Raw genomic sequence first — 25,382 nt, 5'->3', positions numbered from 1 at the left:
CCACCACCGCATATAGCACCATACCACTCACCCTATCGTATCCACAGCACCACCAACAACCCCTATCTCTACCACACCCATAGCTCCTCCATCGCACCTACAACACCACCATCGCATCGCACATCCACCACTGCACCACCAACAGCCCCCATGTCCACCGCACCACTACCATAGTGCACATCCACCACCGCACCACCAACAGCCCAAACACAACCCTCACCAAAAAAGTCTTCAAATCTACCATCGGCACTATCAACAATCATCAACCACCACAACAATCAACACAAGAAAATAGATGAAATATAACACCTCGTCGCACAGCCTCACCTCAACACATAGACCTGAAAGCGCATCATGTCAAGCAGAGGAAATGTCCGTGGTTATGCTTGCTGGAAGAAAGAGAAAATAGTGGCGAGGTGGTGTTCTGTGCATCCCGTCAATCAGTGTTGCACGATAAAGATAAAGACATGAGATCGAATATGGTGCTGTAAAGAGAGAGACAAGAGATCGCGAAAGTGAGTCAAAGAGAGAGATTGGAAGACGATAGTGGATGAAATATAGAATTGGAAAGGTGAGATATAAAGAGAGAAAGGAAAGGAAAGGGAAGGGATGAATGATGATAAATTTAGGATTTGGTAAGATGAATTTGTATATTTAATTTTGTAATATAATTATTAATATTTAAAATATATTAATTAATTAACAAAATATCTAATTTTTGAAATAGTAAATCTAACCATGGGCTGACCTACGTGGGGTCAATGACCCCACAATTTTTTCTCTAAATTTGTTGTTGTTTTCTCCAAACTTACTTTGATGCATTCATTATGGAATGTCAAAAAGAAGTCAAAATATTGTATTATTAATACCACTTAGCTCACAGCTTAGTTTTTTGCTCATTAATAATGCATGAAATAGTCAACCACAACAAAGTTTTAGCACATCAAAGTAGACAATTCCAAACTAATATTTTGAGAATTTCGATAACTTTGAAAATTGCCAATGATCATGCTCCAGTCGAATTCACAAATCGCTTCTGTCACTTAGAAACTCATTTCGAGAACTACATCATAGTCATATCGAATGGTCCAAATGTATATTGAAAATAGTTAAACGTGGCCAAACATACGTTTCTAAAAAAGACATCTAACTCGTCTTTTCTTTAAAAAATTTTAATTATTTCATTAACCTTTATTATTTTTGCACAATAAATTTCTTAATATAATTTATATCGTTTTATTAGCAAATTTTACATGGATAAATGATGTAGAAAAAAATTGGATCATTAAATCAAATGTAATTTATATTATTTTCGAATTAAATTTGAATTTCATTTACATCTTAGATTGAATTTGAATTTTATTTCAATTTATTTACTTTCTACATTCAACTTGGTATACCCATTGTGGGCTCAACATTTGTCAATGAGATGATAAACAAAATTATACAAGTAGTAAAATTCATTTGATAATATTGATAATGATATAATTATACGAAATTTTCAAAGTATCAAGATGCGTAGACTATAATTGTAGTAGTATATTTGGCTTATTTTTATTAATATTATGTCATTACAAAAAATATATTTTAATTTTTGATCCCATAATATAAAATGTCTTAGTACGCCCCTGAATCTAACCTATCATTTTTTAAATAGGATCTTTATATATATTAATTGCTGTAATTTTCACTTTTGTTTTGAAGGGGTAATATTCAATTTAGCCCGTGTTTGATCCCCTTTTTTCAAAAATTTATTTTTTTAAAATTTATTTTTAATTACATATTTTCCAATAAAATAATTCTACATAAAAATCGATTTTTTTTTTACTTTTTAATTATACATTTTCCAAAACTTCACTGTTTAAAAATACACTCTCTCTGTCAAATTGGGGCTAACGGGGGCTTAGTTACTTTAACAGTCACTGGGCCTAATTTTCCCATAAAAATATCAGAAGTCTGCGAGTTAAACAACCGAGTCGAAGCAAGGAATCCGATTTCCGGCGGAAAAATGTTTCTAAGGAGGGTGGCGCGGCCGCTAATGATGATGGCGAAAGTGAAGGAGACCACGGGGATAGTCGGTCTCGACGTGGTGCCCAACGCCCGTGAGGTGCTTATCGGCCTCTACAACAAAACCTTAACGGAGATCAAGGCCGTGCCCGAGGATGAAGGATACCGTAAAGCCGTTGAGAGCTTCACGCGCCATCGCTTAAAGGTCTGCCAGGAGGAAGAAGACTGGGAGACCATCGAGAAACGCTTAGGATGCGGCCAGGTCGAGGAGCTGATTGAAGAAGCCCAGGATGAGCTCAAGCTAATCGGTCACATGATAGGTCTGCAGCCATTTCAAACCTAATTGACATTAGTTTGTTTCCAATTTTTTTCAAAAGAAGTGCCCTTTTTTTTCTGTTGGTTTTCCCCCCCTAATTGCTTATATTGAGTGACAATTAATTGTGTTATTTTTTATAATTTTATCAAGGAAGGAGCGAAATGTGAGGCAAACAATCTAGCTATGAGCCTGGTTTGTGTCTGTATTATTGAATTTAAGGTCCTAGAATTGTGACGGGGAAAAATCCACAGAATTCAAATTGGTTTTTCATGAATTCGAATTCTTAGAAAACTAAAATTTCTCTTTATTGTTTATGGAAAACAAGAAATTTGATGATCCGCGTCAAACCATCCACATTTTGTTGGTTTTTGAGATAGGTGATCTAGAGTTACAAGCTCTGTCTACTTCTAACTGTGTTTTGTGAACTTCAGTACAAAGTAGTTTTCTAAGTCTTTATTTGGATCCCGGATTTCAAAGGAAAAGGAAAACAGGTGGCTATGTGAAATTTGATTCTGCTTGTCTTTCCCCTACCAAAATACTCGAAATTAAGTTCGAAAACAGTTGGCGTTAACAGTTTCCTGAAGAGCTGAAGAACAATAACATTTGACTTGTGAAAGTCATCCCTTGATTTATTTATTTATTTATTTATTATTATTATTATTTTTTTTTTTTTTGCACTCAGTGGTCTGCCCTTTGCTTTGAATCAAACACGAGGAACTATTTTCCCAGGATTTCCATCGTTCGTTGGATCCATTGACCATAAGGATCCTAAGAGTGCAGTTACAAATGTTTCTTACATCTACCTGTAGAAATTTACAAGTTTGAACGTACACTCCTCTGTTGAACAAGGTTGTAAAGGCCACAATGTAGTCTTGGTGAATGGACATTCATGCTTAATGCTGAATGCTAATTTCAACTAAATTAACGACTTTTTGAACCAGGAACATTGGATGTTGAACAAATCTTTTGATCATGCTTATGAATTATGATACAGTCCAGTCAAAATTATTTGGAGCCTGGGGCAATAGAGAAAAATGGTTTTAAGTGAACCTCTTTTTTCCCCCTTTAAATGAGATGACTATCTCCAATGTTTTTTATGGGTGCAAGAGTGAAATGTGAAGAAAATTAGACATCTACCTAAGCCCGTGTTTTCGTTTGTTCTCATAGAATTAGGGCTTTGCACCTCTACTTTGGACATAATCATACTCAAATTGGAATTGATTTTTCCAAAGCTGGAAATCTGAATTTCTTTCAAATGAAACACAATATTAGTTTTTAAGATTATCATTCACTAGAAGTGGGAAAGGTAGAACTTTCCTTCTCTTTTAGAAAGTTAGAGGTTTTAAAATATGCCTGCAATTGTGAGCATTTGCTGGGTTTAGTTACGTTATATATGTTTCCCATTTGTATTTTAAGTCCTGGAGTCCAACAGCTAATGGAAACTTGGCTTTGAATGAAAAGAATTTTGTTGAGAGCTGATACTATTTATCGGTGGAAGTAATAGCCCTTCAAACTTATTATGGATGCTAGTCGCCTAATTTCAGCTCAATTGGCCTGTATGAACAATCAAAAAAATTTGGGGTTTAATGTAGTCATGTCTTATGAGTTAAAATATATCTAGTTCTGGGTTTTGGCATGCTTCTTTATATGTTGGGAACTATCAAGCTCCCTCATTTACAATTTCTCTTGGAGGAAGATTGTATAGACAAGAATTTATTTATAGTTGCTTATTGCTCTCTATCATTTCATTTACTCTCGCTCTTCCTTTGGTGCTTTATTTCTCTTATAAGTTCTTGGGAATTGAATTATGTCAATGAGTTAGTGTTACATTCAAGCCATTTGGCTCTCCGACAGCATCCTTATCTAGGTTGATGCTGAAACAAAAACTTTTTGAATGAACTTTTGCTGGACCAGGTATTTTTCCTGTCCCAAACTCAAACAATTACATAATATGTTCCATGAAGTTTTGTAGTTATCGGAACTATACTTAATGAGTAAATTTAGCTCAGTTACCTTTTGTTAATCCAATTTTGCTTTTAATCTACTAATAAATGTTTGTCAGTAAACTTCACACTGTCCTATTGTTTGTTTATCCTCTTGTTAGGTTGGTGGATTAAGTCTTTGTTGTTTGTGTGCATCTCTCCTTCAACTCTTTGTAAAGAGACATTGAATTCTGCACAACCTTGAGAAGAAAGATGCCTAAAGTGGGTTAACCGCTGGAGAATGTTCTAAAATGTTATAAAATGAATTATGAACCGAAACCTGATGATTTTTTTGTTAGTCTTTATCTGTCTTAAGGCAATTTCAGAGACTCTGTTGAAGTTGTCTAGCATTTGTAATCTTTTAACTGCTGCGGCCAAATATTACTCACCAAGTTTTGATGGTGAATTTCTTTAAATTTGGTGCAGAGTGGAACCCATGGGGTGTTCCAGACGATTATGAATGTGAAGTTATTGAGAATGACGCTCCAGTGCCTAAGCATATCCCCCTGCATCGACCCGGTCCTCTTCCTGAGGAGTTCTATAAGACATTGGAGGCTGTTAATACTGGCACTTTAGAGGATGCTGTTTCAAAGAAGGACGAGCCTGCAATTACTGCCGGTGAATCACAATCAAAATAGTGCCCTTCTGTTCCCATTAGTTGTTGTGCTAATCGACCAACTCCAAGGTTTTCACTTAGAACTCTGAATCTGGGGTTTTGATGATATGTTTGGCGTCTCTTGTTTATGCTTTTCTAATACTTGTTTGATCGGCGTTTCTTTGGGATTAAGGGTACCAATGAGAGAGCTCAAGTTTTAGTTAATAATTTCTAGTGGACTTGGGTTTATGATGATTGATTTAGTTTATGTTTATCTTAGCATCCTAGTGAAAACAAACCATACATATATTGCAATAAAGTAATACCCTTTTTGTGTGACTAAGGTCTTTTTATTGGATGGATTGATTTATGCTCGATCTGGTATATTTTACACCGCTAAATCAATGTATCATATGTCATCAACTAGGTACTGAATACTGACTTGTATCTTTAATTCGTATAAAAAATATCCACAATCTTTCCGTCTTGTTCCTATGGAACCAAGATCGAAAAGATTGAGAAAATCAGTTATTCACAATACGGATTAAAGATTCCTCGAAAAGTAAAAGATTAATAATCTTTTTCAGGAATCAAATGGATTCGATTTTTATATATACCCGAGGAAGTTATTACTAATATGTTTGGTACTTTAGTTTTGAAAGTGCATCGTATGAATATTTTGTGAGATTCAACTATATATCTATGGAGTCTCTTGCTTAACTATTTTAAACATCTAATCACACATTAACAGTCTTGGAGTAATAGCTAACTAATTTAAAATTGAATAATGCTATTCATTATTTATTAGTGATCAGACTTTGGATTTGCTCTCCAATGATCATCAATTCAAGTCATCTCAAGGCCACTGAAGTAAGTACGAGGCTGTAAACTTCAGGATTTCGTGGAATTAGTCGAGGTACACGTAACCTCGCATGAATACCCACAATGATTTAAAAAAAATAAAAATCTTATGTGGTAGTAGAGCAAATGTTACATTGCTTAATAAATAAACATATATGCGATAATTTTATTGGATAATGTGAAAGATCACATAGATTAGTGAGAACAGTGACAATAAATCGGCATGCTTAGTTGAGTTACTCGTCAAAGTACTCGTTATGGTGGTTTGCTTCGGGAGTGGCAGGGAAAGGTAATTTTTAGGTTCTATCAATCTCTTGGGGTTGGTACTAACACTTTAGCGGAGGTATCAGCTTTTAAGATAGGCCTTCAAATATGTTATGCTCTTCGCATGGAAAGGATTGCTATATAAACGGATTTTAGCGTGTTGGTTCATTGGTTTCATCATCATGTCACTATACCTTGGGCTATTCGACTTATTTGGGAGGATATATTAGAGCTTGCTCAAGTTATATCTATTAATATATCACATATTTATCGCGAAGCAAATCAAGCGGCTGATTCTTTAGCGCGTATTGGATCTCAAGGTCATTCAAATTTTTTAGAATTGATCTCTAGTTTCCCAGTTTCTACAATTGGTTGCATTTGCTTATATAAATGTAATTTGCCCTCTTTTCGCTTTTCGTAATAGATTGTAACCACAATCTTCCTCCACCACAAGTGAAGGTTTACCAATAAAACTAATACATTTTGCAGAAAAAATAAAATAAAATTGGTGAATAAGTTCATAATGGATCTCGAAAATAAAATGATGCACAGACTAATATTTTAGCGTATTCAAGTTTAATCTTATAATTTGTCAATCGATTTCAAATTGAGTTTCAAATTTTGAATTTTTTTATAGATGTGTTAGTAGGGAATAAATTAAAAAAATCGGACTTCTTTTAGTTTATATAATTTTAAGTAATCTTTAATTAGACAGATAAAATAAGTGTTAGAAAATAAATTTCATGATTTGTTAAATTTTAAAATAAATTGAAGAACTTGGTCGTAAGATCCGCTAAATGGATTATATCGCATTTCAATTCAAACCAAATTAATCACACAAGGATAGCAATATTACTCCTGAAGCATGATTAATTGGTGATCGCAAAACAAGGTACCAAACTGCTACAAGAACCCAAAAGCAAATTCACTCAAAAGTAGGTTGAAAATTGAGTTGGTCGGTTCATACATTTCAATACTCAAAATCATCCATTATAATTTGAATATTTCGTAAATGAAACCGTTCGGGTCACACGTTTAATAAATATTTCGACATAGGTCCTTTTGATACATATACTTAACACGTTACTACTTGACAAAGAGAGAATAAAAAATTTTCAAGAAGCTAAGAAATCCAATTACATAAAATAAAACAGAGAAAGACTAAAAAGGAAGAAAATTAAAATATTTGTGCAATTCGATTTCTTAGAGTTTAGACAAATTATGGGTCCAATATTATTAACTAGGTTGGGAGGATTTTTATTTGTACCCAGCAATCCGACCCAGATTCGTGATCGATTTAGTGTTTAAGAGTTTTGCTAAAACAATAGGGAGGCTGACCGAAACCCCAACAATGGGATTGTTAGCTCAATAATGATGTATGTTCATGCTCAAAGACAGGAAACAAAAAGACAGACTGACTTGGCAGCTGCTGGTTGGTGTTTGATTTTTTCATTTTTCAAACTATCCAACCATGTTTCGACACATGTCCTCTCTGTTTTTGAATTTGTTTTTAGGCCTGTTTGTGTAGCATATCCCGTCCCATGAATAACAAACACGGACTTCTCGAGATTCTCCTAAAGAATGTTCCAAAAGACCTATTCAAAGTCTAGCTAATTTTCCAAAAATTTACGGATTATTCAACTGAAACACAAATTACTATAATTAACACTTTAACATCCTCTCGTAAACTGAAGATGCACATGAATTTAATTTAACTCCAAGCAGGTTGAGAATCTTCAAGAAAGCCTCCAGCTTCAATGTTTTTGGGCAATATGTTAGCTATCTGCTCCTGACTTTGACGTTGGACCAGTTCCACCACACCATCTTTAGTAAGATCACGTAGAAAGTGAAATCTGATGTCTATATTTTCAATAATTCTACTCGTACAAAGTTCTCTTACAAAGTTGGTTGACAAAAGATATGTTGACAAAATCCAGGTCATTGATTTCAAATGATTTAAAAACCGGCTTCTGAAATGATTTGTGTGGATATTATTTTGTCAACCTACTTTGTAAACCATGTTTGTAAGTGTAACACAACTCCTATATTTTTGCTCCTTTCATGTGACACGGGATTTTTCGATAATTTAATAGTTGAACTGTTGTCACAAAATATCTTGGTAGCCTCCCTTTGTGTGCAGCATAATACTTCAAGTTTTCTTCTTGTCCAAAAGCTTGATGAGTACGAGAAGTTGCAGCTATGAACTTAGCTTCAATTGTCGACTATATGATTATGAGTTGCTTTTTCAATGACCAAGTAACAGCAGTACAACTCGGTATAAAATGCATATTTAGATGTACTCTTTCGGTCCTCCAAATTTCCTTCAGAATCACTGTCGCTAAGCCTTTGTTTGACAATCATCAAAATAATATATATATATTTTTTAAAATTTATTTTCAATCATATATACTTAAACCTAAAAGTTTTGACATTTTTTAACCACAAATTCTCCAAAAAAAAATTACTATTTTAGAACTCTGTTCCTCTAAAAATAACTCGTAGACTTAGAAGAAGTTGAACCTGCATCAGCTCAACACTTGATGTTACTCTGCGATAAGAGTGGGACAATGACAAATGTAAAGCAGCATAGAAGTCATCAAAGGAAAGGCATATAAAGCGGAATTATAATCTCTTTAAAGAGATAGTCCCTGTGAAATGTTTGCAGTTGAGACGTTGTTCCATTTACCAAGATCTTACTAGCTAAGGGTTTTGAAGATCATGTGGAAAGCATGAGAATCGAGTTGTGAAAATCGGACAGGATCGAAAAAATTGGGAATTAGATCAAAATTCGGTCCGGTCATAGTGATAAAATTGATTAGGAACAAATTAGTGTAAAAATCGATAACCTACCAATTTTATCCTAAAATCGTAAACCGATTATTATTTTTACTAGTTTGTCAAGTCATTTTTTTGGGAAAAAAATTGAGAGTAACATGATGATTGCAACCCCTACTTTTTTCGATCGAACAAAACTACAGTAGCTCCGCTAAATAAAAAATTTAATTACGATGAAAGAAAAAAGTTCACTTATATCGATGCTCATACTTTGGATGATGCAATTGTGCACGAGTGAATAAATTTTGATGTGTGAGGGTTCGAGATTTGAGAGTAAAGGCGCTAGCAAGAATTTTAACAGCCACGAGCCACCAAAATTTTGATATGACACCGTGAGGAAGATGCTCAAACACTAGGGTTTGCATTCATGGGCCATGTATCTATAACAAGTTATGCAGTTATTGGGCCTTTTGGCCAACTTAGTTTACACTTTAATATTATTTATCGTTTTTTCCTTTTTGTAAATTTATTTATTTTGAAATTTTTAAAACTAATCGGGTCAATCTCAGTTACACCCCAATTCGACCCGTTGACCTTCTCCCTTTTTCAGGCCAAAATTCGAATCAATTTTTAAAATATTGACGAAAATGCATGACAAGTCACACAATTTAAGATACTATATTGAATGGGTATTATTTGTCTTGATCATGAGAAAGTTCTACGAAAGTATTGATACAAGAACATCGAGCATACCTTAGAGAGTATCAGACATGACCAAATGTACAGATTAATTTATATAGCATGATTGTGTGTAAGAATTAATTTATTTGTGAGCAAAAAATAATTTGCACTTGACTAGCCTAGGAATACCTTAATCCATTATGGGATAGTGATTTCTATTCGTGAACTCGATACTCTTTATTGTGCCCATAAGCAAGATCAAATTAAAGAATCAAATGCATCGATACATTTGGAACTGACATGAATTGAAGTAGTAAGCATGTATGTGCATTTGAAAAATCGTCACCTTGTTCAAGAGGTTAATGAGTCCACTTGAGTTTTTCTTTAGTAAACAATTTAAATTTGAGCTTAGTATTTCGAGGAAATCGAATCTAATATCATGATTGTAACACAAAGAAATTGCTTAACAAAAGCTTGCTTTGATGAGATAATAATTAGAAGGGTGAAACTATCATTTTAATTTGGACTAATTATTCGAGTCCGATGGGGTGAGACACAAAGATGACAAGTCAAGAGAATGTAATTGTAGGAAATTGAAATATATTGCTTATGCGATTTTATAATTTAAGAGTTTAGTTTCTTGCCTTTGAACGGACTTGCATTACAATTAACTGCCCTGAGTCTCTAACCAATTTTCATATAGAGGGAGGGAGAGATAATTTTTCTTGTTTCCCTTTTATTTTTTTTATTTTTTACTTTTTTTTGTAGGTATCACATTTTAATTGAAATCGAACTTTTTGAACCAAAATCGAATCAAAATTGGAGTTTCTTGTTGGGTTTCAAAAAATAAATTAGAAACCAAAATTGAGAATGACTATGTCCAGATTGTTTTTGAATTTTTGAACCATTTTTTTTTTTTTTTTTTTTATAATTTAGAAAGAAAACGTATCACATCTCGACTTGATCTAGTATTAAAAAATAAGCTCGTGAACATGGTTGGTAGGCACAACATTTTATTTTATTTTAGTATATAAAGAAATGTTATTTTCAAATATGGGTTAGGGTTTCATGATAATGTTCTAAGATAGATGACGCTGGAAATTAAAAAAAAAAAAAAAAAAAAAAAAATTTAGGTGATATTAAGCCTTTTTTTTATTTGGATTTTTGCTTAATTTTTTTTTTTAGGTCGAATATTAATTTTAACCATAAATTTAACAAATACTACTTGCTTGACCACTTCTCAATTCTTAAAAATGTTTGAATTTTATTTTTTAAAGTTAAATATTAATATTAACAGTAAAATTCACAAATGCTACTTGCTTGACCACTTCTCATTTCTTGAAAAATAACATTTTCAAGAGAGGATGTTTTGCTCAGGGATTGAGTTCTACTATGTCTGGGGCGTGAACGGTGGGTTTGGGGATGTGAAATCAAATGGGTCATATTTACTTACTGAGTCAATATTGCGGGAGTATTTTATTTAAAGACAAATGGAATCGGCGTAAACCATGGTTGATCATCACGTGAGATGACATTAAATTATAGAGTCAATAAATGAAATAGGTCTCATATTCACACATTTATAATTTATATAACCTTATTATTTCACTTCCGCAATTCCCCTTGTACAGAGGAATTGCTGCTAGAATTTCTCCAGTACTACTGTGCAACATATGTTTGGTCTCTTTTTATTTTTATTTTTTTGGGCCATTATTCAATTGAAAACTGTCAATGTGTGTTTTGTAGCAATTCTGACAACACTTTTTCTGTACGCATAGCAGAATTGCACTTCATAACACCAACCATATTAAATAAGAATAATCCTCATTTCGCACATATAGTATTATTCATATTGAAATGTTAGTAATATAGTTGGAATATCGGGAAGCATGCGTAGCCAAACATAATTTTCACTTATAAAAAAGAGTAATGCTATGTGTAATCATAATCATATATTATCATGTTTAGATGACACTGAATATGTACTTACATTTAATTGCACTTATCACTTTTAATATCAATTGTCAAAATGATAAATAATATTATTATATATAAAAAAGTACATATTGGATGCAGAAAGTCAACTTATAAACATTTTTCATCTTATTATTATCCGATATCTAGTATCACCCACAAATAATAACATGCTAATATAATTGTTCAAAACTTACTTTCATATGAAATTTACGAGTAATTAATTATGCTTAAATAGTTGACCCAAAACATTTCCAACTTTCTATCATTACTAGTTGCCATTTTTTTTAAAGTAATGTTAGTATGTTAAGTGTGAGGATTTATGAAGAGACGTGTGCATTAATTGAAATAGAAATGAAACAAACTCCTAGTATTTCCCTCATAGTTTTATGGAGAGAAATTCGTGCATAGAGGAGGATACAATCTTTTATGAAACTTAAAAAGATAAGTTCAACCAAAATGACAAAAATAAAATGTAAGATAGGAATTCAATTTTTGACAAACAAAAGAACTTGACAGAATTACTACTGCGAAACAATAACTCATATACCCAAAGACTAACCTTTAGGTTGAGAGCCTTTACATGGTTTTCAAATGAATTTCAAGAAAGAGAAGAACTACAATCCCATGTAATTACATGAACAGTACATTGGAAAAAAAAATTAGAGATATACATATTATAATAAATAAAACTAATTGAAGATTTTAAATACAATTAAAATGTAATATGATTAATAAAAATTATATTGTGAATATAAGTAGTTCTAACATTACAAATTTGACCTTCGTGGATTGTCCTCTCATTGACTTTCCAAGTCTCGATGACTTGCACATGAGTTGTACCTCTTTCATTTAAATCTCAGTCGGTGTATAAATATAAAATCGTACATGATTTACACGTAATTTGTAGTTAAAAAAACGCCTCACTTTCATTTAGCTCATATTTTGTATCTCACTTTCATTTATCAATGGAAGATTCCCGTTGATAAATACCTCGATAGTAAAATATCCTTGATCGAAAAATAAAAGGAGTTATTATTTATTGTCAGTCGGTTATTCAATTATTTTGTCGGTAATAGCGACGAAAATTGACCACCGATAAATTGTCTTCGTTGAAGTCACACTTTCTATTTATTTATATATACATTACACATTTACGCATTGTTAGTTAACTAAAGCGAATAACTGAACTTTATGGAAAATTCTAAATTTTCCAAAATGTACAAAAACTCTAATAGTTTGGTATAACTATAAAGCCATTTTGAAAGCATTAAATTTTAATTTTGGGATTTGTATCCATGCACCATTATAAAAGTAATTCCGTGTAAAAATAGAGAACTGCAATTAGAAAAAAATAATATTAAACAAAGTCACCCTCCTTGTGAAATTGCATATGAGATTGATAATATCACAATACCTGATAAACATAATAATTATGTTAGGTACAAATATTTTTTACATATAGCATGAAATTAATACGCTTAACGATGAAGAATTGTAACTTTGAGCGGGACCTGATAAGGCATTTAACCCATTAAAGCAGGTTCGAATTAGTGCGACGCCTTCTCCTAATTGTGGTTCTTGAGGCTGGTTATTGCTTTCCTCTTGAAACTGGCCATTGATTTCCTATCTCTACATCCATCTGTTGCTTGAAGTTTCCATACGATTCCATTTAGATCTCAACCCATGCACAAATATAAAATCGTACACGATTTACCTGTAATTTTAGCTAAAAAACAAACTACTTTCATTTAACTCATATTTTATAGCTTTCATTTACTGACAAAAGATTTCCATTGTAAATTCCTTGGTAATAAAATATACTTGATTGAAGAATAAAAGGAGTAATTATTTATTGTCCGTCGGTGATTCAATTATCTTGTCGGTAATCCGTCGCTATTAGTGACGAAAAATTGACCATTGATAAATTTTCATCGCTGAATTCGCACTTTGTAGTAGTGGCTAATTCATTTATATATACAGTGCACATGTACGTATTGTCAATTAACTGAACTTTATGGAAAAATCCAAAATTTTCCAAAATATACAGAAACTCTAATAGTCTGTTATATCTATAGGGCCTTTTTAAAAGTATTAAATTTTAATTTTGGGATTTATATCCATACACCTGTTTAAAAGTAATCCCATGTAAAAATAGAAAATGACAATCAGGAAAAGTATTATTAAACAAAGTCACCGTCATTGTGAAAGTGCATATGGGATTGATAATATCCCAATACTTGATAAACGAAACAATTACATTAGCTACAAACATTTTTTTTGCATATGGCATGAAATCGATACGCTTAACGAAGAGGAAATAAGGCATTTCACCCATTAAAAAAGGTTCAAATTAGTGTGGTGCCTTCTCCTGGTTGTGGTTCTTGAGATTGGTTATTGCTTTCTTCTTAAGATTGGCCATTGATTTCCGTTATCTCTACATCCATCTGTTGTTTGAAAGTTTCCATACGATTCTATTTAGATCACAGCCCATGCACAAATATAAATCGTACGTGATTTACATGCAATTTTTAGCTGAAAAAAACAACCTACTTTCATTTAGCTCATATTTTGTAGCTTAGTTTCATTTACCGTCGGAAGATTTCCATTGGTGAATTCCTCAATAATAAAATATTCTTGATCAAAAAATAAAAGGAGTTATTATTTATTGTCCGTCAGTTATTCAGTTACTCCGTCGCTATTGACGACAGAAATTGACCATTGATAAATTTTCGTCGCCAAAGTTGCACTTTCTAGCAGTGACTAATACATTTATACATACAGTGCACATGTGCATATTGTCAATTAACTAAACTTTATGAAAGAATCCGAAATTTCTCAAAATGTACAGAAACCCTAATAGTCTGGTATATCTACGGGGCAGTTTTGAAAGCATTAAATTTTAATTTTAGGATTTATATCCATGCACCTTTTTAAAATTACTCTCCTGTAAAAACAAAGAACAACAATCAAATCTTCGGGTATACTTGTTATCAAGGTTAATACGTCTACTTCATTAGTTTCTTAAGAATTAGATATCGAATGTGAATCTCATATTTGTATAAATATGCATGGACTAAAGAAACATAGACAACTGCAGAAAAGAGAAGTTGACCTACTCATGGGGAATGGAGCAAGAGTTGCTGCATTATATGTAGAAACATACTTTTTACCATTGCCTTCAGGTTTAGTATTAGAATTAGAAAATTTTTATTTTGTTCCCACCATCACTAAAACCATTATTTCTATTTTGTGTTTGAAAATGAATGATTGCTCAATTAATATTAAAAACAATCATTGTTCATTTTATTGAGATGAAATCTTTTATGGTTGTGTTGTATTACAAAATGACATTTATATTCTTGATACTAAGTCGTCTATCATGAGTATTGAAAATAAAAGAAATAAAAGTGATGATCTAAATAATATTTATCTTTGACATTGCAGACTAGGTCATATTGATGAGGCATTTTATCTTTGAATCATTTAAAAAATGTGAATCGTTCCTATCAGGTAAGATGATTAAATTTCCTTTTACTGAAAAATGAAAAAGAGATGAGCAATTATTAGGCCTAATACAAATTGTTGTATGTAGACCAATGTCATTCAATGGTAGAGGTTGTTTTTCTTACTTCTTCACATTTACTGATGATCATATACAATTATGTATATCTGATGAAATTCAAGTATGAAGCACTTGAAAAGTACAAGAAATTCAAGTTTGAAGTAGAGAAACAAATAGATAAGTTTTTCTCACCCTAAGAACAGATCGAGATGGAGAATATCTAAAAGGAGAATTTTTAGATTATTTAAAAGAGAATGAGATTCTCTCGCAGTAGACTCCACAACATAGACCACAGCACAATGGTGTATTTGATCGGAGGAACCACATATTATTAGATATAGTGCAATCAATGATGAGCTATGCAAACCTCCCAAAACCGTTTTGGGGTCATGTACTAATTCTTGCGTACTACACACTAAATCCCCATCTAAATCGGTTGACAAAACTCCATACGAGATATGGAAAAGAAAAAGACCCTACTTATCTTATATAAAAGTTTGGGACTGTGACATTGAGAAGAAGATGTTCATCCTAAGATATGCCATATTCCTAGGAAAATGTTTTATTCTAGAAGAGGGTAGTGGGAGCAAATTAGAACTTGAATAAGTTCACAAATCCACAAATACGTTGACCAATTAGATGAACCTGAGGTTGATCCCATACCTACCGAGGGACAAACTCTTGATCAGGACATAGAAACTCTTAAGGACATTTCAGCTCTGCGTCCATCAAGTAGGGCTATCCGACCTACTAGAAGGTATGAATTCACCGATTATTAATCAAGTATTATTAGTTGATGATGATAAACCTACTAATTACGTGAAGTAAAGTCAAGTGTTGATTTAAAGAAATGGCAAGAGGCCATGAAATTTGAAATGAACTCAAGTATGAAAACAAGGTTTGGACCTTGGTCGACTCTCTTGGTGGGATAAAACATATATGTTGTAAATGGGTTTATAAGAAAAATGTCAACGTGGATGAGAACGTCCATATATACAAGGCAAGCTAGTAGCAAAATGTTACAAATAAAGACAAGATGTTGACTTTGATGGAAACTTTTTCGCATGTAGCCATGCGAATTCCTATTCGAATGTTGCTTGCAATTGTCGCATATCATGGTTATGAAATATAGCAAATGAATGTCAAAACTGCTTTCTTTAACGAAAACTTGCAAAAGGAGACCTGCATGATACAACCAGAAGATTTTGAATCCAAAGAAGCCAACAAGGTATGCGAGCTTAATCGATCCATTTATGGGTTAATAAGGGATTTACAAGAGAGGATTGTGTCCCGTGTCACAAGAGATTTACCTCTCAAAAGATATGTGTCACAAAATACATGATAAGAGGAATCTCATATATGAAATTCCTTATGCATCAACAATACGATCTATCATAAATGCCATGCTATGTATGAGACCAGATATTTCATACGCTCTAAGTATTACGAAAATAGTTCAAGCAAATCCTAATGAGAAACATTGGATAGAAGTTAAGAACATTCTCAAATACGACTAAAGATGTGTTCTTGATATATGGAGGAAATGAACTAAGAATTCATTGATATACTGAGGCTAGCTTTCGATCTGATAAGGATGATAGCAAATCTCAATTGGATATATGTTTACTCTCAACAACGGAGCGATTAGTTGGAAAAGTTCTAAATATGAGATAACCGCTGATTCAACAATAGAAGCAGGGTACATTGCTATTTCTGAAGCACCGAAAGAAACTATCTAGATCAAGAAGTTCATTAATGAACTTGAAATTGTTCCTAGTATTGTTGATCTCATATCTCTGCATTGCGATAACAATGGAGTCATCACTCAAGAGAAGGAACCAACATCTCATCAACGATACAAACATGTGATAAGGCAGTATCATCTTATCAGAGAGATTATACAAAGAAATAACATGAAGATGGAGCGAGTTCCCACAAATGATAATATTGTAGATCCATTAACAAAGCAGTTGTCACGGCATAAACATGATCATTTTGTAGACGCTTATGGATTAGATACATGAGTGATTGAATTTAGTGCAAGTAAGAGTTTGTAATTGTTATACCCTAAATACAAACGATTTAGGTTGTAAATATTTTTAATATATGTTTAATACATTAATTTTGGCAAGATCTATTATTGGTTTGATTATTATTCTAATAAATTATATTAAATAATAAAGTTCTTAAATTTAAATTTTAGTGATTTGTTAATCATAAGAAGTCGTGATTGTGAAAAATAAATTACATATGACTAAATCTTAAATCATCTATAGTCATAGGTAATAATAAGATATGGATATCGTTAGTACGAATAGATATCACGTATAACATTTCTTACTTGTATAGTAAGTAACTGATCTAACAAGTTAAAATGTGGTAACACTTAAATGAAGGAAATACCTGTTGTACAGGCCCCTCACATGCTGGGTGAGGTGGGTGGGGTGGGTGATTATTTAAGAAAAAAATTACCCCACCCCCATGTATTGTGTGTGCCCTATAAAGGCCCTGTGAAACAGGGGCTGTACAAGCAGCAGAACCCTTAAACGAATACATGAATATTTTGTTATAGAATAAAATATTGAAAACCCGCTCAAGAGATTCCACATAGATTACTATCTGAGTGCTAGTGGTTAATTTCTAACATTCAATAGTGGGATTTGTCCTTTGACTTGAGGTCATCATAGTGCCTGATATGAGGATAGTCATACTTTGATGATATTGGATATTGCTCTGTCAAAGGTAGTTAATACGGCATTGTTTGAGTGTGTCAAAAATTATATGAAAATTGTAAATGATCAATAAATAATTCATTACTCTCAAATAGTAAGAGATTATGATTTTCATTTCATTCAGTTAAGTTGATAACAAAATCATTGGCCAATGTGTACTCATAAGTCGAAAATGAGTTTTTGACTTAAATTGACTTAATAGTGAAATGAAAGATACGTTCGATAATTTAGATTTACACATATTCATATTTCATAATTGATCGGATTATATTGATAAAGAGATTATAGTTTCATAGTAAACGGTCAAGTTTGAGTTTGTCATACCACGTAACATTTTCTGTCACATTTATTGACCTAATACATTGTTATATGTCAATTTAGGACGACGAATGTGAATTTGTGATAAATTAAAAGGGGATATTTTAATTTATCGATTTTGATTAGATTAAAATAATAATTCACGTCGTTAGGCATTATGATTGGGAACATAATGTGTCACATACAAAAGGAGAACTAAAAGAATGAGATTTACCAATTAATTAATTGACAAGTGTTGGATAATTAATTAATTGCGTTGCCTATTAATAGGCTCGAATTAATTAATTCATGGGTCAAATTTAATTAATTAGATTAATTAAGTTTTGGACTGGATTACGTTAATAGGCGGGTTTGTTGGGACTTATATTAATAGGAAATTAGGGTTTGAAAAAATTGTAAAGAATACAATAAATATTTTTTGTTAGTACAAGAAAAGTAAAAACCTCAGTCTCTCAATCTTGTTCCCAGTGTAGATTTTTATTGGATGATGAATAATTGGACAGTTGTGAATTGTAGATTGTGATTGTTTGAGTTAAAAAAAAAATAAAGGAGTTTGCAGAATTCAACAAAGATATAATTCTTATCACAATAAAAGAGATCATTGATGAAATTGAAATTTTGTTTTATTTTCGCTGTGCATATTAAGCAAATTTCCAACATAGAGATTACTAAGGACATCTCCAATGTGAACCCCAAATCATCAAATTACACCTTTTTTGGTGCAAAGTTGCTCCAATACAACACTATACTGTGCACCATTTTGGTGCAAAGTGGTGAAAGTCTATTTTGCTATTTTCTTCTCCTTTTTCAAATAATTGATGAGGGATAGTTGTATCATTTGTGCTATATATTTTTTAATATAATAATAATAATAATAATAATAATAATAATAATAATAATAATAATAATAATTGAATATAAAAAATAATAATTAATAAATTAATTAAGAAAATAAAAAAATTTAAAATATAACAAACATGATTATTTATTAAAATTAACATGAAATATATTAAACAACGACATACGTACTATAATCTAATTTTATTTAAACAAAACGATACATATATGAATTCTGAGAATTAAATTGCAAAAATTTTGAGACTTCGTAATATCCAAATTCGAAATGCATTATACTATCTTCTGATGGCCTGATTTAATATTTTCATTTTTGTAGCGTTTTTATTAACTGTACTATGTTTTTTATATTTTATTAATAAATTTAATCTTTTTCGTAATTTAACGTAATTATTTATTTAGTAATTTATGTATTTATAAAATAATTAAATAAATAATATTTCAAATAAATAAATTATAAAGAATAAAAAAGGGAAGAAAATGGTTAAACACTATTCATTTGGTGTAATGGTTGGAGATAAATTTTAATTTGGTACAGTGCTGACGATGACCTGAGTACTTTCTCAAGTCAATGTACCTATCGATATGAATGTTTAAACAACCACCCATTGAATCTGCATCCCATCCTTTGAACCCTGTTTCTGTTAATTAATTAGTAAATTCCAATTTACCAAATTAAAGGGCAAAAATCACAAATTTCACTTTATTTCAACTCACACATTCCATTCAACTTCAAATTTGCACGTGGAATCCATCATACAGTCATTAGGCTCTAAACTCTCTAACAGAATAAAAACATATATAAAAATTGATAATTCCAAAAAGGAAAAAAAAAAGTTCTAATTTCTTAACTAAAATAGCCTCATAAGTCATAAATAATCCTTTATGCAGTTGAAACCATTAAAAAATTGAACAAATTAAAAATGAAAAACCAAACAAAAAGGGCAACCCAAGAAATAACTATAAGGGAAAACTACAAAATATTTTCCTTCATGTAATCGAGAACTAAATCGTGGAAAAAAAAAATCCCACTAGAACCATTTTGCATCCAAAAAAATACAAAATTCGACATGGATTTTTTGAGAAATTGATGAAAATTTAAAAAAAAAAAAACTAAGAAAAGAAAACTAACATCCACAGATAATAACTAGTAGATCCGAAGGCCCAGATAAGTATAGGAAGGTCTAGGCAGTGAGTAAGGCCAGTGATACATGTAGTGAAAGAGGGGGGAAGATGAAAAGAGTGATGTTTCGAAGCTCAGTAGTGTGTGTTAATAGGGAGCTACTCTTGAACGATAAGCAAAAGTGAAGACAAAAGTAAATGTTACAACTCATTAAAGTAAGTCAAAAATCAAAAGTTGAATTGTCAAAGTCAAAGTCAAAAGGGTCTAAAATGAAATAATTCATTTTAATTGGGACTTAATTTATTGTGACAAATATTTTGAAGGTTTAAGTTCGACAAAAAAAATTTGGTATCTACTTATATATTTTGGAAGTTTAGGATTTGACTTTATATTATATTATAAAAGAGGGACTTCCTTTGCAATTAAGTTAGTGGCCCCTTTATTTTATTACCATTAAACCCATTTTACACTAAAAACACACACATACACACAGTAGAATTCGGACAGAAGCTGGGAAGGAGGAAAAATGGGGAAGGAAAGGAAGAAAAGAAGGGAAAAGAAAAAAAAAGGGCAGGAAAAAAAAAAACAGGGAAGATAAGCTAAGTCCTCGATTTTCTCCTCAATTTTTCAAGGTAAGCATAAGTTTTACTTATTGAAGAATGATATTAGATTTTAGGGTTTATGGAAATTCCTTAAATTCGAGATTTAGAAAGAATTAAACGTTATTAATAGGTATTTGAGGTCAAAGAAATATATGTTGAATGATTAGTGTTGGAAAAAAGAAAATAAAAGGGGGGAAACTTTGAAAATTGGTTTATGAAATAGATACTCATTCTTTGATTTATTGGGATTATATGATGTTAATCACTTAAATTAAGGATTTGGGGTTGATTTCTCCATTTTTAAGTCATTTTGGACAAAATCCTATTCAGGCGCTGTTTTTGAAAATCTGCCCAGAATAGCGCTATTTCTGTCAAAGGTTTTGATACCAGATTTTAATATGGAAATTGGTACCATTTTTTAATATTATGGGATTTTAGTGCTGTTTTTGTCAAAGTTATTATTTTCAGATTTTTAAAGGTTTGAATGAAGTTATATGACAAAAATTGAAGTTTATGTATTTGACTAAATTCGGTATAGGGGTTGCAAACGAATAAGATAGTGATGTTAAGGAAGTGCAAGTGATTTAATGAATTTGATAATGAATGGTGATTAGTTGATAAATCGTTAGAGAAAAGAAAATTTGGGAAATTCATTCAAGTATCGAGAATGGAGATTCAAGAGAAAATTTGAAAGTTGAGGAATTAAGTGGTGACTTTGCATTAGTTTAATTGTCATATTTTAATTTGAGTTATTATACTGTTATTTCAGGTAATGACGTGGAAGTTTGGAGATGAAGGTTAATTTAGCCATATTTTTATCCATAGAGCAGTGAGTGGATATAAACTTATTTTTCAGAAATTAGTATTCCTTAAATTTATATTAAATTAGAAATTCTATTATTTCATACAGTTGATTTGATAGCATGATTTTCAGAAGAAAGTTGATTCATAAACAGTTGCTTTAAAATTAAATTCATTTCAGTTCCATTATTTCATTGGCATATTATTTCAGTGTTAAATATTTTAGTATATTTAATGTTATTTTTAAAACCACCAGAAAGTACCAGGTGATTTTACTCTAATCTGCACTGGTGTGAATGTGTTTCCACAGTGTATGACTAGTTATGGTGATTTCACCCGCTCTGCACTATTGTGAATGTGTTCCATAGTGTATAACCAGATTATCAGAGGTCTTTGGGACCCACTCTCATACACACATAAGCTTTGGGCCGTGTACTAGGGTGATTAGCCTTTGGGGTAGCTCTGCGTACGTATAATCAGATTATCAGAATATCACGTTTGAATAGCTTTGCCATAGATATCGGTACTAACCGACACATGAGTAAGATTATTTCGGGTACTTTTTTGGTGTGATTTTTCAATATTTCTACAGCTTATCGAATTTCAGATTATAGAATTCAGTCTATTCAGTTCTCAGATTAAAACTTTCAGCTTATAGTATTGAGAGCATCAATATTTCACAGATTTTTACGGATGTCATATTATTTATATTTGTTACATTTTACAGTTACTTATCTAGAATGAAGAGCAAAAAATTTTATGATGTATTCATGTTTGATTTTAATAATGGTACCAGATTTCAAAATTTCTAGAAGTTTTAGTAGTGCAAGAATTTTCAGAAAATATGCATAAATGAGAAAATTTTACTTATTCACAAATTATCAATTCACTGAGCTTTAAACTCATATATTTTTCACATTTTTCTTTATGAGACAGAAAGTAGATGAATTGAGTAGCTTTGAAGCCTGTCGAACAACCGAATTAAGCCACGTGCCATAGGTTGTATAACATCCTTTATCAGATTATACATTGTGTATTCTTTTGGGATACATATAGTTTAAATCAAAAAAGTTCATTATGGACTCATTAGATATTTGGTATCTTTAATATATTTGAGGATTGTTAGTTATAAAGCAAGTAAATGTTGATTTTTCAGCATTTTATTTGAATAGTTTGTATTTTGAGGAACTGGCGTACCCTGATTTATATTATATATATTGATTTGAGGAAAATTGATTATTGTTCAGGTGATTTTAGTTCGTATTTCAGGGAAAATTTTGTCAAAATTCTGTTAAAAATATTTTTTTAGTCAAGCAAGTCATAGTTGCGTTGGTGGTGGGTCCAGCATTTGGCTGGTATCTATCATCGGAGCATGATACGTGTCGAATCCATTAAGGTGATTTGGGACGAGTCGTATCAGTAGAAGTAGAAGGGAAAAGTAAAGGTTAAGGTAAGGCTGCTTTATGAGAACTGGAGATATTTATGAATGGGCAGTAGAGAACCAGATTATGAACAATAGTAGAACTGGTTAGGTGTGAAATCAAGGGCAGAAAAATGAATAGTGAATCAAGGAGTCCTTCTTTTACATAAGTGCAATGCAATGAAATGAGATTGCATAGCTACAAACAGATGGAAAGGCCATTGACCTCATTACAAGAGCACCTATAATCTTCTTATAATAAACTTAGCAATTTGGAAAATAATTTATACAAATGAAGTTTGACTTGGTATTGAAGAAGAAGAATAATGTACATTAAATAGTAACGCAAATTGCACCATGGTCGGATAAAGTCAAATTCCCACGTAACCATCTACCAAAGTCAAATTAACAACCTACAGGTCCAAGTAATTGGCCCTTAATTAAAATATCTATTGTAGTATGCTTGGCCGATGTTTATAATTTGTTTATAAATAATTAGATTATTTTTTGTTCACAAATATTTTTTCATCTATCTTCTATTTATTTATAAATTAAACTGTTCAAAACATAAACACGATGGTTAGTCCATGTGAAACTTGCTAAAACGTAAGAAAAATGTCAAGAAAAAATTTCCAAATAGAACCATCTGGTTTTATATAAAATTATGAACACATCGAAAGTCACCATATCAAACCCCTTAAACGCGTTAGGTTACGTACGTAGAAATTTTCACATCAATAATCAATCCTTGTTCATGCAGAAACTTCAACAATGGTGTTCCATCCCTTACCCCTACCCCCACCCCCACCGCCCAATTCAATCTACCTATATATATAGACATGTATCTATATTCCAAATTATTATTTTCTTTAAGCTTTTCTCAAAGAAGTATCTAAACGAGCAAAAAGATATCTCATTTCAGGTCAACAATGGTGGAAAATAAGTCGGAAGCAGTAGAAAGGGCCTACACTTCACCACAGGTGAATCCTTACAGCCGAGTAGATGAAGAGGTGGCGACGGTGGCGGAAAGGGAGGACCGCCGCAAGAAACGGCTCAAATGTTTCATGTACGTCGCTGCCTTCGTCGTGTTTCAAACCGGAATCATTCTAATCTTTGCACTCACTGTAATGAAAGTAAGAACACCCAAATTTCGAGTCCGATCTGCTTCTTTCGACACTGACACTTTTAACATTACAACGTTAAACACGAATCGCTCATTTCACATTAAAATGATCGCTGAACTTGGCGTCAAAAACCCTAATTTTGGTCGGTACAAGTATCAGGACAGCTCGATTGAATTTTATTACATGAACATAAAAGTTGGAGAGGCATTCATTCCTAGAGCAAGAGCAAGACCTCGGTCTACGAGGAAATTTAACGTACCGGTGGAATTATCTTCTGTAAATGTTCCAAGAACTCTCGCAGCACAATTTGCAGCTAGTACAGTTATTCCATTGAGCAGCCAGTCTAGATTGAGAGGAAAAGTGGAGCTTATGAAGATCATAAAGAAGAACAAATATACTAACATGAGTTGCACCATGGAAATCGATACTTCTTCAAGGCAGCTGAGGAATTTGTATTGCAGATGAGCTTGTTTGATCTATACATATATATGTTATTTCTTCTGATTTCTTTAAATACGTTATTAGTTGCAATTCTTTTTCCTACAGTTCAGTGTTTACGATAAATATGATGAAAATATTTTACATATTATTATTTAGAAATGTTTTCTCATTATAGAGCTAATTCTTGATTTAAAGTTTCATCCATTGTCAATAGCTTTGCTCTAACTTTTATTAAACGATTTGTGGTCTACAGTCAGATAAAAAATGAATTACTTGTTTATTTATATTTGTATTTTGGGTAAATAGCACAAAACATCCATATCTTTTAATGTCATTGCACAAAACGTTCATACCTTTTATTTTTTTGATATTTCACCTCTATTTTCATCTTTCATTGTGCGAAATGTCATTTTTATCCATTTTCGGAAACCTACGGAGGTTCATTGGATCCAAGACGGGTCTTGAGTCAGAATCCCTCATGTATTTTTCTCAAACACCCACACTCATTTTTCCAAATATTAATAATACATGAATGCATATAATATGTTTTATAAATATGTATATATGGATAAAGCTATCTAATTTCTCTAAATTGGTAATGGAGGAGGATTTTTATTAGTGTGATTTGTACCTCGGGCAATGGTGTGTACTTTGCTGTGTAAAGTAATATGAAATTGGCCCAGGCAATTTAGAACTATACTGAGTGTGCCATAGCAGTTTAATGCATGTGTGAATATATTGATATTTTGGTTGACTTGTGAAGTTTTACCAAATTCAGGGTGGTTTGACTATGTTTGAAGATGGAGGAAGAAGATGAATGGATTTTACATTTTTTTTTTTTTAGTTTTGATTTTTAATTATATATTTATGATTAATTTGTAATTATTTGAAAATTTTGGACTATTGTTGCAATTAGTTATTTTTCTTTTCTTTTTTTTCCCCTTTT

General features: G+C 31.9%; 2 protein-coding genes across 4 annotated transcripts; both read left to right on the top strand.

Moving 5' to 3' along the window:
* Positions 1–1,906: 1,906 nt before the first annotated feature.
* Positions 1,907–5,239, top strand: LOC111396628 (probable NADH dehydrogenase [ubiquinone] 1 alpha subcomplex subunit 5, mitochondrial). The gene is made up of 2 exons (XM_023023055.1): positions 1,907–2,327; positions 4,732–5,239. The coding sequence occupies exons 1-2, from the start codon at positions 2,009–2,011 to the stop codon at positions 4,941–4,943; spliced, it is 531 nt and encodes a 176-aa protein (XP_022878823.1). The 5' UTR covers positions 1,907–2,008; the 3' UTR covers positions 4,944–5,239.
* A 15,237-nt stretch (positions 5,240–20,476) lies between these two features.
* LOC111396612 (late embryogenesis abundant protein At1g64065-like) lies at positions 20,477–24,595 on the top strand. Of its 3 annotated transcripts, none has more exons than XR_002703038.1 (3): positions 20,477–20,680; positions 21,420–21,479; positions 22,388–22,521. XR_002703038.1 is itself a non-coding variant. In XM_023023030.1 (3 exons), exons 2-3 carry the CDS (start codon positions 21,442–21,444, stop codon positions 24,458–24,460), a joined length of 705 nt encoding a protein of 234 aa, XP_022878798.1. In that variant the 5' UTR covers positions 20,477–20,680; positions 21,420–21,441; the 3' UTR covers positions 24,461–24,595. The 3 variants fall into 3 exon arrangements, 2 of the variants coding, with proteins under 2 accessions (XP_022878798.1, XP_022878806.1); XM_023023030.1 differs by lacking the exon at positions 22,388–22,521 and adding an exon at positions 23,794–24,595; XM_023023038.1 differs by lacking the exons at positions 20,477–20,680; positions 22,388–22,521 and adding an exon at positions 23,794–24,595 and having other exon boundaries at positions 21,113–21,479.
* The last annotated feature ends 787 nt before the right edge of the window (positions 24,596–25,382 follow it).

The sequence above is a fragment of the Olea europaea genome, chromosome 1 (assembly GCF_002742605.1).
Source record: "Olea europaea var. sylvestris chromosome 1, O_europaea_v1, whole genome shotgun sequence".
In the NCBI taxonomy this organism is placed as follows: domain Eukaryota; kingdom Viridiplantae; phylum Streptophyta; class Magnoliopsida; order Lamiales; family Oleaceae; genus Olea; species Olea europaea.
This window is presented reverse-complemented; position numbering and strand designations above follow the sequence as displayed.

What these genes read in the sequence shown, in the direction of transcription:
- LOC111396628 (XM_023023055.1), top strand. Translation starts at nt 2,009, where the DNA reads ATGTTTCTAAGGAGGGTGGCGCGGCCGCTAATGATGATGGCGAAAGTG. An exon ending in GCTAATCGGTCACATGATAG is followed by an intron (nt 2,328 to 4,731) that starts GTCTGCAGCCAT and finishes AATTTGGTGCAG; the next exon opens with AGTGGAACCCATGGGGTGTT.
- LOC111396612 (XM_023023030.1), top strand. Translation starts at nt 21,442, where the DNA reads ATGAAGGTTAATTTAGCCATATTTTTATCCATAGAGCA. An exon ending in ATATTTTTATCCATAGAGCA is followed by an intron (nt 21,480 to 23,793) that starts GTGAGTGGATAT and finishes ATCTCATTTCAG; the next exon opens with GTCAACAATGGTGGAAAATA.